The 17,304-nt window shown below is 40.3% G+C and overlaps 1 protein-coding gene across 5 annotated transcripts in view; it reads left to right on the forward strand.

Moving 5' to 3' along the window:
- The window catches only part of LOC109911607 (lysine-specific demethylase 4C-like), a 168,622-nt gene that overhangs the window by 34,004 nt on the left and 117,314 nt on the right, over positions 1 to 17,304 (forward strand). For all 5 annotated transcript variants that reach the window (XR_007261285.1, XM_048592668.1, XM_048592679.1 and 2 more), the window contains exons 3-4: positions 5,472 to 5,647; positions 13,184 to 13,298. Coding sequence is in view for 4 of the 5 variants with exons in the window: in XM_048592668.1 (XP_048448625.1) it covers positions 5,472 to 5,647; positions 13,184 to 13,298 (291 nt within the window). In the remaining variant the exon portion in view is untranslated. The remainder of the gene's footprint in view (positions 1 to 5,471; positions 5,648 to 13,183; positions 13,299 to 17,304) is intronic.

Here is a 17,304-nt window from a genome sequence, read left to right on the forward strand (position 1 = left end):
GAAAGAGATCACATGCCAAGATGGTTATGGTTGTAGGAGGCCAATCATCTGAGCTCCAATACATCCCTGCAGGAGTTCCTCAGGGTAGTATCCTAGACCTAACCATCTTCAGCTGCTTCATCAATGACCTTCCCTCCATCATAATGTCAGAAGTGGGAATGTTCACTGATGATTGCATGAAGTTCAACAGTATTCATGACGCCTCAGGTACTGAAACAGTCCAAATGCGGTTAGAACTGGACAATACCCAGGCTTGGGCTGACAAGTGGCAAGTAACATTTGCACCACACACATGCCAGGCAATGACCATCTCCAATAAGAGACAATGTCACCATCACCCCCTTGACATTCAGTGGTGTTATCATCACTGAATTCTCCCACTATCAACATTCTGGGGATTACCATTGACCAGAAACGGAACTGGACTCACCACATAAATACAAGTGGCTTCGGGAGCTGGTCAGAGGCTAGGAATACTGCAGCAAGTAACTCACCTCCTGACCCCGCAAAACCTGCCATCATCTACAAGGCACAAATCACAAGTGTGATGGAATTCTCCCCACCTACCTAGATACATGCGGCTTTACCAACATTCAAGAAGCTTAACACTATTGAAGGCAAAGCAGCACACTTGATTGGCATGACATCCACTCTCTTCACCACTGACGCTCTGAGCTGTTCTTATAGCCACTGTGTTTATGTGGTGGGTCCAGTTCTAGTCCCAACGATGTAAGCCAATTTGAACTTCAAAGTTAAAGAATAATGTGTTTTTTTTCCCAGAAAGAAGGCCCTATGACTCCTAAACCCATTCACTTCTACCAGCAGTTGGCGACAGCACATCTTTCCCAATAACGAGGGGGCACTGCAGTTTCTGCCGGTTACAACTGCTACACCTTCACCTACAGTTCACCTCCATCAGAGCTCCTGCATAAAGAGCATCTGTGCACAGCCAACTGAAAGGACATTGACTTACTTGATCCTCTAATTACACGTGGACTAATGTCAATATCTTTGATTCTAACTGATTTGGAATTTGAAAGTTTCCTTTGTTTTTCATGGATATGTGTCTGTGTGTGTGTCTGTTGTCTATGTGTGAGAATGTGTGTTGCAGACTATTACCCTGGATTTTGAATGCATGAATAATCCCTACTAAGAGATTGGTGTGGGTCATTTTGAAATTGGATTTCATAGGCATCCTTTGAGACAATCTGTGGCCCTCCAATTCTGGCATCCTGCGTATTTTAATTTTAGTGATGCCACTATTGACAGCTATTCTGAAAGTCTGAAAATGCTCCCCAAGCCCCTCTGCCCCTCATCCTTTTCAACATGATCCTTTGAAATGTACTATTTTGACTGAATAGTGCTTGTATTTCCTTATGTGGGTTGGTCTCAAATTTTTTAATGCTGTTGGGAAATATCTTGGGATGCCTTGCCACTTTAAGGGAATAAATACAAATTGTTTTTAGTTCAGCATTGGGAGCATTTTATTGCTTTGCCTTTTTGGCAAGTTTCAAAAATTACACCTGGGCCATAATGATGCCAAATTATATTGAATGCTGTATTGTCAAAGGAAGTTGTTTTGGAGAGCAATCTTTTGGAATGAGAGTTGATTAAAATTGATTAAAGTATTTCATGCGCTGTTCCTCTTATTTGTTATATAAATTTATTTGACTCAGTTTCCTTGTTACTTTATTATTTCAATCTTTAATCACCGATGGTAGTTGCTTCATTCATGTAATCTTCTCTCCCAAACACTACCATCACTGATCAAAACTGTGCATTGTTTTATAATTTGAAGAACTGGTGTGTTTATCCAAAAAGTGGTAGTAGTGATGGGAGAAGGACCAAGTTCCACTACCACAATCACTTTTGTTGTATATCATGGAGTTGTACCTAATAGAGTTACGTGGAACCATTGTCCTGCTCTTATCTCTTGATTGCAGCTTTAGTGCTGATGACTGTCTTTACCAGAAATTTTTCAGGTGAATAATTAAAATAACTATTTATGTATTGATTAGTTTGAAGAACATTTCTAAAATATTCCTCTTTCAGGAAAGCCGATGAATTACCAATTTAAAAAATAGAGTAGCAGTAGACTATATGGCCACTTGAACCTGCTCCATTCAGTATGTACTCATGGTCATAGTTGCTCTTCAGCTTCATTGCATCTTGCTGCCCACTCCCCAAAACTCTTCACTCTCTTCCGTTGCTTCTTGTAGCTGCTGCTATCAGGAGATTCCCTTTTATGACCTGCCGCGCTTGTCTGTCTTGCACCATCTTAACTCTTCCACTGAGGCTTGTAAATGAATGCTCTATAATAACTGTCATTCACCTATGCCTAAGTTGACTCCTCTTTCTGCTACCTTACACTTTGTGCTGTGGGAGAAATCTTTAGATTTTCAGATTTGACCAAATGGTCATAATCTTGGCTTTTTTTTCTGGACGTCGCTTGAGTTCTTTTTGCTTCGGTAATTTCAAGCACCTTTTTTGTTTGATTATGATCTGTATATGGAATTTTTAACGTACTCTTAGTATCCACTTGTTAAAGGACTCTTCTTCCACAGATCTGTGTTTGTTGCTCAGGTTTCTGAGGTACACAGAAATGGATAGGAGGTTGTAACTTGTGACTCTTTTTCTCCTTGCTGCAAGTTTGTATTTTCTTATTGGTAAGCACATCCTTCATCTTCGCAACATTACTTCAGGCTATCTTCATCCTCTTTCTAACTTTTCTATCACATCTGCCATCTTCTGTTATAATTTGACCTAAACATTGTTCTGGTGTGACAATATGAATTTTAATCTTCACTGTAGCTTCTTCTAATATGCTCCTTCTGCTATTGCTTTTGTTTCTTTGGTGTTAATACTCATTCCATATTTTAAACTTGTAGATTTTACTTGATTTAAGATATTTCATGGGTCTTCTTCTGATTTTCCTGTAGCAGTGGATCATGTATGTGAATTTGTATTCTTATCTCCAGTATTTACCCTGAAAGTACTTCTTTATTCCCTGAATATTTGTTCTGTGTACAGATTAAATAATTTTAGTGATGTTACTCAGCCTTCTGATACTTCTGTCTTCACTTGAAACATATTTTATTGTCCCTCTTCTAGACTGATAGTGACTATTGAGTCCTAATATAGGCTCTTGATAAATCTCATGTCAATACTGCTGGTGTCCCATTTCTATGACGTGGCTATTAACTTCAGATGATGTATACAATTGAACATCTTTTCATAGCCTGTGAAGCATTCTTGTTTACTTCTGGATATTTATGGTTAAGTAATCCCTCTCTAGTTCCTATTCCAGTTGTAAATTCAGACTGTTTCACCAATTTCTGTTTCAAATGTGCTTCTTCCTATTATAATTTTCCAAATCACTTTAACCCGATGATTCATGAAAATCAGCAGTTTGAAATGATTGCATTCCATTGCTTTAGGTTTCTTAAGTAACTTAATAAATCATGAATGCTTCGAGTTATTTGGAATATATCTTTTCGCATGTACGTGATTGCAAATTTCTGTCATCACTTCTAATTCTGTTTGTCCGAGGGAATTTAGATGTTTTGTTGTTCCTTCATTTACGCCTGGAGCTTTTCTTATACTCATCACATTCCAAGCATTCTTTACCTCTAATACGATAATGTTTGGTCCTTCATTTGCCTCTATATCTTAGAGACTCACTCAAATTACATCATCATACGAATCACTAATATAGTGTGTTTAACTTTTGCGAATATATGCCTTCAAACAATATTCTACCATCTTTGTCTTCTATACACCCATGATGTGTTGTTAACCCTTTCTATCTGCTGAAGATTTCACATTTTGGTGCAAAACAGTTATTTTGTGATTTCATTTGAGCTCCATTACTTCTTCACACATCTCTTCATACCATTTCTCCTTCACCTACCTGTATACATCATTTATTCCTTTTAAATTTTAAATGGTAGATGTTGCCTACGTGGACTTCAGTAAAGCCTTTGACAGGGCTCTGCATGGTTGACTGGTTAGTAAAGTTAGATCACATGGGATTCAGGGAGAGCTTGACATTTGGATACAAAATTGGTTTGATGGGAGGAGACAGTGAGTGGAGGTGGAAGGTTTTTTTTATACTGAAGGCCTGTGACCTGCAGTGTTTTGGACGGATCAGTGCTGGGTCCACTGTTGTTTGTCACTTATACACATTATTTGGATGAGAATTTAGGAAGCACGGCGAAAAAGTTTGCCGATGGTACTGAAGTTGTTGGTATAGTGGTCAGTGAAGAAGGTTATCTAAGATTACAGAGGAATTTTGATAAGTTGGGCCAATGGGCAGAGGAGTGGCAGATGGAGTTTAATTTGGATAAATGTGAGGTGTTACATGTTGGTAAGATGAACAAAGGCAGGACATACACTGTTGACGGTGGCGCCCTGGGTAATGTTGTTGAACAGAGAGACATAGGGGTTCAGGTGCATAGTTCTTCGAAAATTGTGTTGTAGGTAGACAGGATGGTTAAGAAGGCGTTTACCACGCCTACCTTCATTGCTCAGACCATTGAGTATAGGAGTTGGGACGTCATGTTGAGGTTATAGAGGACGTTGGTGAGGCCATGTGGGCAGTAATTTGTACAGTTCTGGTCACTCTGCTATAGGAAGGATATTATTAAATTTGAGAGCGTTCAGAAATATTTACCAGGGTGTTGCTGGAATTGGCGGGTTTGAATTATAAGGAGAGGCTGGATAGGCTGAGACTTTTTTCACAGGAGCGTAGCAGGTTAAGAGTTGACCTGATAGAAGTTTGTAAAATCATGAGGGGCATAGATAAGGTGAGTAGCAAAGCTCTTTTCCCTAGGGTAGGTGAGTTCAAAACTATGATTCATATTTTCAAGGTGAGAGGAGAATGATTGATTTAAAAGGGACCTGAGGGGCATTTTTTTCTCACACAGGGTGGTTTGCATGTGGAATGAACTGCCGGAGGAAGTCATAGATGCAGGTACAGTTACAACATTCAAAAGTCATTTGGACAGGTACATGAATAGGAAAGGTTTAGATGGATATGGGCCAAATGCAGGCAAATGGATTTGTTTAGTTTGGGAAACTTGGTCGGCATGAAGAAAATGATCTGAGTTTATATCCATGCTGAAATATGTATGAATATTCTTTGAATTGTTTCTAAAATGTTTCTCATCCTTGATTTTCTTTTCTTAACTTCATCCTTCTGAGTCACCATTATCTAGAGGCATTGTGATACATCTGATTAAAAGAAAATCAAATTCTGCTTATTCAGAATTAGCAAAATATTGGAATAAAATTTGCTGTTCTAACTGTTGATAAATATATGACAAATGTGGATTCAATTGCTGTGAAGTATAATTAGTAATTGAGGTTGAAAATGTGCCTGTTATTTTCAGACATTGTTAATACATTGCAATTCTGATTGCATCATTGTATAGAGGGTTACTTTTCTTCTGTTTCATTTTTATTTTGCTTAGGTGATTCCACCAAAAGATTGGAAACCTAGAAGAAACTATGATAACATTGACAGCTTGGTTATTCCTGCTCCAATTCAACAAATGGTCACCGGGCAGTCTGGTCTCTTTACCCAATACAACATACAGAAAAAACCATTGACCGTAAAGGAATTCAGATGCTTGGCCAATAGTGATAAGTAAGTCCAACTTGGAGTATACTTTATTTTATGTGTGGAGACTTTAATATCAAGGAAATTCAGAGAAAATGCTCTGTGAAAGATGTGTTTAAAAAAAGTTTCATTTAGGCTGCACTCTGCTTAAAGTTTGCGTTTTAATGTACTACCTCAAAATGTTCAATTTCAACTATTCTGCAGTTGCTTGGTGTTCTTTGCTTCAAAACTACATGTCAACACAATTGATATTTCCCTGATGTGGTGCATCAGCTGACAGATAAGTCTGTGAAGCATTTGAAACAACTGTTTGAAAGGTTGTTTTTAAGTAGGATGTTTCACTCATTAGTACAAAACCTTTTTAATTTTTACATTTAAACCAATATAGTGGGGTCAAAAGGAACAATCTACAGCTGTCTATGCTTAGCTGATGCACTTTCCACTTTGGTCAGCATGATTTTGCAAGAAAATATATTCAATTCATTGATTTATATGTTAGATTATTTTTAATTAACCATGAATTATTTCACTTTATTACTCAATCTGGCTTGCTGAAATGTTGTTATTGAGTAATGAAATTCAGTTTCATTTTATCTTTTGGTTGATGCTGACTTTTCATTCTCTTGCAGTTGGCTGAGGCTTTTCTGTTTATTGTCCTTTTGTTTCCCGGTTGAGATGCATTGTCTCAGTTGAGAATCTTAGAGGTCCACATTTCCTTGAGGGTGGTCAGTGATGCTAGGCATACAAGAAATTTTCTTATGAACAAGTTTATGATCTGATTAGTATAAGTATGATGAAGCGTGAAGTCACTGGATACTTAGTCACTTGTATTCACCTGTTTACAGCTGTTATTCAGCTCCTGGTTCCTAGCTTTCTTTTCCTACAAGTTTTAAAAATTCTTTCATGGTACGTGAGCATCGCTAACTGGGCTAGCATTTATTACTCGTCTCTAATTTCCCTTGAGGAATTGTTGTGGGCTGATGCGATTGTGTGTTGCCTTCTTGAACTGCTGTAGTATTGGAGGTGCAGGGACACCCACAATGCTGTTAAGAATAGAGTTATTTTGACCCTGAAATGCTGAATGAATAGCTCCAAGTCTGGATAGTGTGTGATTTGGGCCATTGTTTTTTTTTCTGGTACCCAGGGCAGTGGTAGTTAATCCATTCTAGGTGGTTACATTACTTTCCTGGCTTTTCTGTAGTGGTTTTGGTACAGCTGAGTGGCTTGCTGGGCCTTTCAGAGAGCACATAAGAATCAACCTTGTTGCTGGGGTTTGAATTTGCATGTAGGCCATGATGACAGATTTTTTTTTTCCCTAAAATTCTTAGTGAACCAGGCAATCGTGACAATTTTGTTACTGAGACAAGCCTTTAGTTCCAGAGTTATAATTGAATTCATATTTAATTAGCTGCAGTGGTGGGAATTCAACACTGGTCATCAGGACATTGACCTCTAGATTGCAGATCAATGAAATTACCAATATGGCATTGCCTCTGGTGTAAAAACAAGATGTGGAAATTGCACTATTTTATAAGTCAGATGCTGCAATTGTGAAATGCCATTTTCAGTGGAAGAGGAAAATGCAACAGCCAATTGGATTTAAATGTACAGTAGCTTAAAATATTCAGGGTGGCAAATAAATAATCGTATCCATTCTGCGATATTTTCATGAGTTATGAAAGTAATGGAAATTTGAAATTGTTGATCTGGTAATGCAAAGCTGGGCAAAAATCCAGGTCAAATGTCACCAGGTTACCAAGGGTCAGGTTGAATTCATGGAAGGTGGTGTTATTTCACCTTTTCTGCTGCCAATAAAGTTTCAGACAAGTCAAGTAGGTTTATCAGTGTGTTAAGATCCTTCACGTTGTTCTTTGTCACTTACACGGAGTGTCATAACATCGTGGAAAAAGTAGTCCAAATATTGCTAACAAGCGATCAATCAAAAGAAAGGATTATAATTTTGCTGTGAAATGTAGTCAGCTTGAGGATTGGGGGCTTTTTAGAACTCTGCAAAGAAAGGCCATGAAATTGATGAAGAATGAGAAAAGAGAATATAATAGACTTGCAAGTTACACGAAACAAATTATGATTGTTCCTATCGGTGTGTAAATGGGAATATATTAATGAAAGTTAATGTGAGCCAATTTGTGTCCACCTTCATGGTAAATGACTAAAAAAATCTGGAGATAATGAGGAACCAATGAGGAATTTAAATGAGCATAAGTAATTCTCCAGGAATATTTCTTACTTGGGACAGTGTGGTGTGAATTTCTCTGGAATTGATGACCTGCATTTTCAGGGTTTTATAAAAGATAACTGAAGAGATAGTGGATGCATTGATGTTGATTTTTCTAGTATTCTGTTTATTCCAACACATCTTCTGAAGCATTGGAAGGTAGTAAATATAATTCTGCTATTTTAAGATACGAAGAAGAAAGAAAGCATGGCACTAAAGGCCAGTTTGCCAGCAGTAGTAGGCATAATGCTGGAATATATTATTAAGGTAGTGGTAAAGACCATAAGATATACGAGCAGAATTGGGGCATTCAGCCCGTAATGTTTGCTCTACAATTCAATCATGGCTGATATGTTTCTCAACCTCATTGTCCTGCCTCCTCCACATAACCCTTGATCCGCTTACTAGTTAAGAGCCTATCTATCTATGTCTTAAATCCACCCAATAGCTTTACCTCTGCAGCAATGAGTTCCACAGATTTACCCCTTCTGAGTGAGGAAATTCATCTTAATTTCAGCTCTTAAGGATCATCCCTTCATTCTGAGGCTGTGCCCTCAAATTCTAGTCTCTGCTACTAGTGGAAACATCTCCTCCAATGTCCAGTCTCTCCTGGCCTCTCAGTGTTCTGTAAGTTTCAATGAGATCCTCCCTCATCCTTCTAAACTCCACTGAGTGCAGACCCATAGTACTCAACTGCTCCTTATGTGACAAACCCTTAATTTCTGGAATCATTCTTAGTATACTGCCGATTCTAACAACTTGCTTATTTAATGCAAAATCTCATTTTATTTTTGCTGCTGTTGTCAACCACCATAAAGGGTGCAGTTTCTCTCTATCCACTCTGTCCAGAGCCCTACGGATCTTGAATCTCTCTTATATATTCTCTCAACTTTGTTTTCGTCAAGCAGAACAGCCTTAACTTCTCCAATTTATCTTTGTAACTGAAGTTCCTCATCCTGGAATAATCCTTGCAAATCTATTCTGCGCCATCATTATATCCTTGTTAAAGCATGCGTCCAGAACTGGATGCAGGAATCCAGTTGAGGTTGAATCAGTGTTTGATTTGGGTTTACCATAACCTCCTTGCTTTTATATCATACTCCTCTATTTTTAAAGTCCATGAACTGCAGGTGCTCAGGTTTCTTCCCACAGTCCAAAGGTGTGCAGATTAGGTGGATTGGCCATGCAAAATTGCCCATAATATCCAGGGATGTGTGGGCTGGTGGGCTAGTCATGGAAAATGGAGGGTTCACAGGGTCGGGGTGTAGGTCTGGGTGGGATGCTCTTTGGAGGTTCAGTGTGGACTTGATGAGCTGAATGGCCTGCTTCGACACTGTAGAGAGTCTGTGTTTGTATTCTCTGATTCTGTGCCTTATTAACTGTGCTCCCAACCTGCTGTGCCACCTGTAATTTGTGCACATACACACCCAAGTTTCATTGATCTTGGACCTACTTTACGATTGTACCCTTTATTTTGTCTGACAACACTTTACTGTATAAAATTTCTTTTACTACTTCACATTTCACCAACCAGTCTATGTTCTTTTGAAGTTAAGCACTGTCCAACTCACTGTTCACAATGCTTGAAAGTTTCGTTTTCCATAAATTTTGAAATTGTACCAGGTCAGTTATGGATGCTCATTTGACTATATTCACAACAAAATTCGATAAACTTTTAGATACTAAGGGAATTGAGAGATATTGAATTAATATGGGGAAGTGGTGTAAATATAGAAGATGAGCCATGATGACCTATTGAATGTTAGTTCTGGGTTGAAAGGCCAGATGGCCCACTTCTATTATGTTTTAAAATTATAAGGTAAAAGAAAGAGAGGTCATTCGATAGAGGTTCTGTTTGTAATTTCATTCTGTACGAGCCAAAAAGTGCAAGGTGATTTTGCATTTCAGTTTAGAGAATTTCCTTTGTTGAAATTTCCACATGGTTTAGTTATATTTTTGACTCCAAGCACTATTTTCTTGCAGAACTTTTAAGCATGAGCCATGTATTTTAAATAAGGTAACCATTTATTAATGATTATGAAGTTGACAGAATCTCAAAAATTCTTTGGTTTATTCATGGATTAGTAGAAGTACTTCTACTTAACAATACAGTGTTGCCTCAATTTTCCATGTGCATAACATCTTTGATCTTAAAAACTTTATCGTAGACCAATAACAAAGCAAAAATTAAATATTCATGCTTGCTCAAGCTTGTTGGGAAGATAACAAGTATTGGTTGGAAAATGTCCTAGTGTAGCACGGCTTTCTCTTGTAGTCAAGTCATTTGTTTTATAGGTAAATTTCAACCTGTATTGAGGCATGAAACTTTGAGGCATCAAGTGGTTAGGAATATACCGTGCGACATTCCACCCTAGGGTGTGAAAGACAAGGTTGAAACGTTTGCTGAGAAGCTATTTCTCTAGAAAATCTAGCTTCTCAAACAAAGAAAATTAATCTTGAACCACACCTCTGCGACTAGACAACGATTGTCTCAAGAACTATCAATTGCAATAGATTGACTCTTCACTTGTTTTACTCAGTGTCTGCGAAAAAATCTGAGGAGGTTTATAAAATAAACTGTGCTGATCTGCAAATATTCTTATTGATATGGTGGTCTACATGTATTTGGAAAGGCAAGGACTGACTAGGGATAGTCAAAATGGCTTTGTGCTTGGGAAATTGTATCTCATTAACTTGAATGAGTTTTTTGAGGACGTAGCAAAGAGCATTGATGAGGGTAGAGTGGGGGACGTGATCTAAATGGACTTCAGTAAGGCGTTCGACAAGGTTCCTCATGGAAGACTGGTTAGTAAGTTTAAATCACATGGAATACAAGGAGAACTAGCCGTTTGGACACAGAACTGGCTCAAAAGTAAAAGACAGGGTGGTGGTGGATGGTTGTTTTTCAGACTGGAGGCCTATGACCAGCGGCATGCCTCAAGGATCGTTGCTTGGTCCACAGCTTTTTGTTATTTATATAAATGATTTGAATGTGAACAAAGGAGGTATGGCTAGTAAATTTGCAGATGACACTAAAATTGGAGGTGTAGTGGACAGTGGAAAAGGTTACCTGAGAGTACAATGGGATCTTGATCAGATGGGCCAATGGGCTGATGGAGTTTAATTTTGATAAATGAGAGGTGCTGCATTTTGGAAAGGCAGATCTTATAAATTTAATGCTAAGATCCTGGGCAGTGTTGCTGAACAAAGTGCAGTTGGAGTGCAGGTTCATAGTTCCTTGAAAGTGGAGTTGCAGGTAGATAGGATAGTGAAGAAGGCATATGGTGTGCTTGCCTTTATTGGCTAGTGCAGTGAGTATAGGTGTTGGGAGGACATGTGGCTATATAGGACGTTGGTGAGGCCACTTTTGGAATACTACGTGCAGTTATGGTCTCCCTGCTATAGTAAGGATGGTGTGAAACTAGAAAGGGTTCAGAAAAGATTTACAAGGATATTGCCAGGGTTGGAGGGTTTGTGCTATAGGGAGAGGCTGAATAGGCTGCGGCTATTTTCCGTGGAGCGTCGGAGGCTGAGGGGTGATCTTACAGATGTTTATAAAATCGTGAGAGGCATGGATAGGGTTAATAGACAAGATCTTTTCTTTGGGGTAGGGAAGTCTAAAAGTAGAGGACACAGGTTTAAAGTGAAAGGGGAAAGATTGAGGAAGGACCTAAGGAGCAACTTTTTCATGCCGAGGGTAGTACTTGTTTGGAATGAGCTGCCAAAGGAAATGGTGGAGGCTGGTACAATTACAACATTTAAATGACATCTGGATGGGTACATGAATAGGAAGGGTTTAGAAGGATACGGGCCAAATGGACTAGATTAATTTAGGATATCTGGTTGGCATCGACGAGTTGGGCTGAACGATCTGTTTCCATGCTGTACAGTTCTATGACTTTATGCTTCTTGTGTTTTACAATGTATCTTCCTCCAGGCATGCTGGAACAGATCTAGTTTCAGAAATTCTTTCAAGATGGACTTTCACCTATTCCGAGATCTGATAGTTTATGGCCTTGCATTGCTGTATAACTCTGTTGTTCTTGGACTATTCCTCCCATTCATTATTTTGCTGATGCTATTGGGCTGGCCCATTCTCTCTCAACGTTAGCCAAGTTCAGTTGTCCTCTTTTTGTCATGTGTAGAAAGTTGAAGCATATCATGAAATCTTTAAGTCTGGGGAAGGTTTTTGTGTAATTGCGATGATGTTGATCGACTTTCACTTAAGTCACGTCTATTGTGTTAGATTGGTACCAGGTCATATCCCATAATAAAAGTAGGTGGCTCAGTGGTTAGCGCTGCTGCCTCACAACACCAGGGACCCAGGCTCAATTCCACCCTCGGGTGACTGTGTGTATGGAGTTTACACATTCTCCCTGCGTCTGTGTGTGTTTCCTCCGGCTGCTCCAGTTTCCTCTCACCATTCAAAAATGTGCGTGTTAGGTGAAATGGCCATGGGAAATGCAGGGATAGGGTAGGGGAATGAGTCTGGGTGGGATTCTCTTAAGACATTTGTGACCTGTTGGGTCAAATGGCCTGTTTGCACACTGTAGGGGTTCTTAAAAAAATTTTGATCTAGACTTGCACCCACTGATTGATCCACACCACCTGACTTCAGTACCCTTTCTGGTGATGAAGATCCATGATATTGTATCTGAACTGACCCCCATCATCAGAAGGTTCTGAGTGCAATTCTGGGGGCTCTTGATGAAGCCTTTTTATTTCAAAATGGCTATGACACTAGGATAACCTGCTGTCTGACAAAATAATCTTTTACTCCACTTTGGACAAAGAGCAGGTATCTGTAGGCGTGAGACCTACGCAACTGTTATATAAATCAATCTTTGGTGATTTCCATTTCTTGCATGATGCAACCGATAGCAGTGCCCAATGATTTTCTTTCCTTTTCGATTAATATTAATTGGGTTGCTTCTAATAGTTGGCCATTACAAAAGTGCTCATATTTGCATGCCTGAAAAGAAATTGATCAGGAGTCAATCTCCCAAGGTAAGATGGTTGCAGAGTTTCAACTCTGATACAAGTGTAATTGTTGCTTAATCGCTTGATGCTTTTGCAGTTTTGAGGCTATTCCTGAAAAGCAAATAGATTTCCATTATTCCTCCAACTTTGGAGGGAAGAGGAGGATAAAAAGAAATGCGACTAAACTTTTATTTGACTCACTCAGCTTTTTGTGTCCACCGCCTGGATTGATGTCCGTATTCAGGCACTGTGTGGAAATATTGAACTATGCATTCTGTACTTTCATAGCTTTAGCAAATTTTGGGCTTTGCTTTAATTGTGAATTAATTTCCTTTATTTTGAAACAGATACTGTACTCCTCGACACTTAGATTATGAAGATCTTGAACGTAAATACTGGAAAAATTTGACCTTTGTAGCACCAATCTATGGAGCAGATGTCAGTGGCAGTCTTTATGATGAGGTAAGTGTTTTGTATGTTGGAAATGATCTGTTCTAATATTACTTGCATTTGTACATGTTACAACTGCCAAGTCTGCGTAAAAGCGAATCAATGTTAACCATAGCTCACCACAAATTTGGCAATGTGTGTCCTATAAATTGAATATTCCATGGTTGTTTTGGCCAGATAGTGGATTCCTACATAAGCAGCTTCTTATTGCGTTCAATTTATAGATTGTGGATCAGTAACCTTGAATGAAGCGCTTGATGGTTGTTGAGTAGTAATGCTCAGGGGAAAGAAATTCCAGTTTGTAAGGAGTTCCAGGATTTATGACTCCATCCCCTGTACCCTGCAGTGAAGGTTAGCACTTTGCCATTGTTTGCGAGGGAATCCTATATTTTTTCTACTACCTAAGCATAGTGCATGACAAGTAGCAATCACTGAAAGAAAAGTAGAACAACTCAGTGGATAAAGTAAGCAGTGGAACATAAATATGTGGTGTACCATTGTGTTTTCTCCTCAGTCATGAATAGGAAGCAGGCACTATGTCGCTGAGTTAAACTTGAGTGTGTATTTTGCAGTATTTGATGGCAATCTCTGATTTCTTTTCAAGAGAAACAATCTCTAATTGACGACTAAAAGCTTAATAGACCTGACTGAAAGATAGCAAGAACTGCAGATGCTGTAGTCAGAGACAACACAGTATGGAGCTGGAGGAATACAGCAGGCCAGGCAACATCAGAGGAGCAGGAAAGTTGACGTTTCAGGTCGGGATCCTTCTTCAGAAATGAGGAGGGGGAAGGGAGCTGGGAAATAAATAGAGAAAGGAGGGGTGGGGTTAGGGAAGGTAGGTGGGATTGTGATAGGTGAATGCTGGTAGGGAGTGGTGGGAATTGGTCAGTGGGATGGGTGGGGCGGATAGGTGGAAGAGAAGATGGACAGGTAGTGTCAGGTCAAGGAGGCAGGGATGAGAGGGAGCGTTGGACATGGGATGAGGCCGGGGGTGGGGAGATTTCAAAACTGATGAATCCATGTTTAGGCCATCAGGCTATAGGCTCCCAAGCCGGAGTATGAAGTGTTGCTCCTCCGGTTTGCAGGTGTGACAGTGGAGGAGGCCCAGGATAGACATGTCACCCAGGGAGTGGGAGGGGGTGTTAAAATGGTTGGCGACCAGAAGGTGTTGTCATTTGTTGTGTACAGAGCGCAGATGCTTCACGAAACGGTCTCCAAGTCTACGCTTGGTCTCACCGATGTAGAGGAGGCCGCGTCGGGAGCAGCGGATACAGTAGATCAAGTTGACAGGTGTGCACGTGAACCCCTGTCTCATATGGAAGGTTTGTTTTGTGCCTTGGCAGGAGGTGAGGGGGAAGGTGTAAGGGCAGGTGTAGCACTTTTGGCAGATGCAAGGAAAGGACGAACGGCTGGTGGGGTTAGTGGGGAGTGTGGAGCGGACGAGGGAGTTGCGGAGAGAGCAGTCTCTATGAAAGGCAGATAGTGGTGGGGAGGGAAATATCTCTTTGGTTGTGGGGTCGGATTGTAGGTGGTGGAAGTGGTGGAGAATGATACGTTGGATGCGGAGGTTGGTGGGATGGTATGTGAGGACAAGGGGGATTCTGTCTTTATTTTTGTTGCGGGGAATGAGAGGGCAGAATTGTGGGAACCGCAAGGGATGCAGTTGAGGGTATTTTTGATCATCGGAGGGAAATGTTACGATCCTTGAAATAGAAGAACCTCTGGAATGTTTGGGAGTGGAATGCCTCATCTTCGGAGTAGATGCGGTGGAGGAATTGGGAGTAGGGGATCGCATTCTTGCAGGAGGGTGGGTGAAAGGAGGTGTAGTCCAGGTAGCTGTGGGAGTTGGTGGGCTTGAAATAGATGTCAGTTTTGAGGCGGTCACCAGAGTTGGAGATGGAGAAGTCCATGAAGGCGAGGGAGGTATCGGAGATGATCCAAATGAATTTGAGGTTGGGGTGAAGGGTGTTAGTAAAGTTGGTGAACTGTTCAAACTCCTCATGGGAGCACGCGGCAATGCTGATACAGTCATCAATGTAGCGGAGGAAGAGGTGGGCGATATTGCCTCTTTAACAGCGGAAAAGGGACTGTTCCACATATCCTACGAAGAGCAGGTATAGCTTGGGTGCATGCGGGTGCCCATGGCCACCCCCTCAGTCTGTAGGAAGTGGGAGGAGTTAAAGGAGAAGTTGTTAGGGGAAGGACGAGTTCAGTTCAGCAGATGAGGGTGTCGGTGGAGGGGGACTGGTTGGGCCTGCAGAAGAGGAAGAAGCGGAGGGCTTTTAGGCCAACAGCAGGAGAGGAAAACGTGGAGGGCTTTTGAGCCAACAGCATGGGGGATACGAGTATACAGGGATTGGACGTCCATTGTGAAGATGAGGTTTTATGGGCCAGGGAACTGGAATTCTTGGAGGAGGTGGAGGGTGTGGGTGGTGTCCCGGATGTAGGTAGGGAATTTAAAGTTTTGGCAAAGATCTGTAGCTTGGGTTGTGGATGAGGTTGTTGACTTGCTCGTTGAGCTGGCTTGTTTTTCTTCAGATGTTTCGTCACCATCCTTGGTGACATCATCAGTGGAGCCTCCGATGAAGCAATGTTATTTGACTCCGCTTGGAATTTGGAATGAACAAAATTCCAAGTGGATTCGAATAACATCGCTTCATCGGAGGCTCCACTGATGATGTCACCAGCATGGTAACGAAACCTCTGAAGAAAAGCAAGCCAGCTGAGCGAACAAGTCAACAACCTCGTAGGTGTGGAGTTCCTGGACCTGTGGGGGGGAAGAAGCAGAGTCATGGCAAGCAGAGACAGTTCAGTGGGGCAGGAACAGGTAGACGCCGTGGGCTGCCTGGGGCAGCCAGGTTTGCTAGACCTGACTGAAGTTGTATCATCTTTATATTCAGTAAAAATATTCTAAATTTTGTTCAGTTTGTACAAAATCAGCAAAGATTGAACAATATAATCAGTTATGGGTTTAAATTCTTAGTACCTGTCATGCTTTAACTTCAGCTTTCTATCATTAATTCTGACTTTCAAGTCATTTTTTGCCTTGTATGTTATTTTAGAAGTAAAAATAAGATCAGCTGAACTTGACGTGTGAAGTTGTCATGCGTGTGCCATAAGGGTTACATACCGAAAGAGTTTAGATTGGACCACTGTATTAATCAACTAGTTGGTCTCAATTAAAAGGCATGCTTGCCATATGACTTAACTCATAACCTACTTTTCACTTGTTGAGGTTAGCATTCTTCATCATCATTCTGCACTTATCTGGGAAATACACATTAATTGTGATTTTTTTTGATATTCATTAAACTGGCATGATACAGAGGAATAGGGGAATGTCATTTAGCCCCTCAAGCCTGTTGCTCCTCTGCCATTTGATGAGAATGTAATCACAGCCTAACTGCGGATGAATCACTTAAACTAAATACTGTGGATGCTGTAAATCTGTATTAAGGACAATGTTGGGGAAATTCAGTAGGTCTGGCTGCATCTGAGGAGAGAGCAACAGCTAACAAAGAGTTTTTAGACTCTAAATGTTGTCTCTGTTTTTGTCTCCACAAATGCTGGCAGACCTGATGAGTTTGTTCAGCAATTTTTGTTTATATTTGAAATGAATCACCTTGGTTTCATAACACACAATTGCATAGATTGAGTGAAAATTAACCTGTTTTCAATATAAAAATTGATAATTGAAGAAGTCGGATGCATTTTGTCAAAGCTTTGTCGCAACAATCAAGATACTGACTGTACTCAACCAGTCTGTGCTTACAAACTCAACACACATCGTTCAATATTAGATATGATTCCATTATTGGACAATTTCTGCTAAAGAATTCTGAAGAATTTCACCAACAAGCAATTTAGGATTGCTAGTCAGACTCTGTATCGCACACTCAACAAAATAGAGTTTATTTCTCAGGGCAACAAGGTGCAGGGCTGTATGAACACAGCAGGCCAAGCAGCATCATAGGAGCAGAAAGGCTGACGTTTCAGGCCTAGACCCTTCATCAGA

This window comes from Rhincodon typus, chromosome 3 (genome assembly GCF_021869965.1).
Source record: "Rhincodon typus isolate 14 chromosome 3, sRhiTyp1.1, whole genome shotgun sequence".
In the NCBI taxonomy this organism is placed as follows: domain Eukaryota; kingdom Metazoa; phylum Chordata; class Chondrichthyes; order Orectolobiformes; family Rhincodontidae; genus Rhincodon; species Rhincodon typus.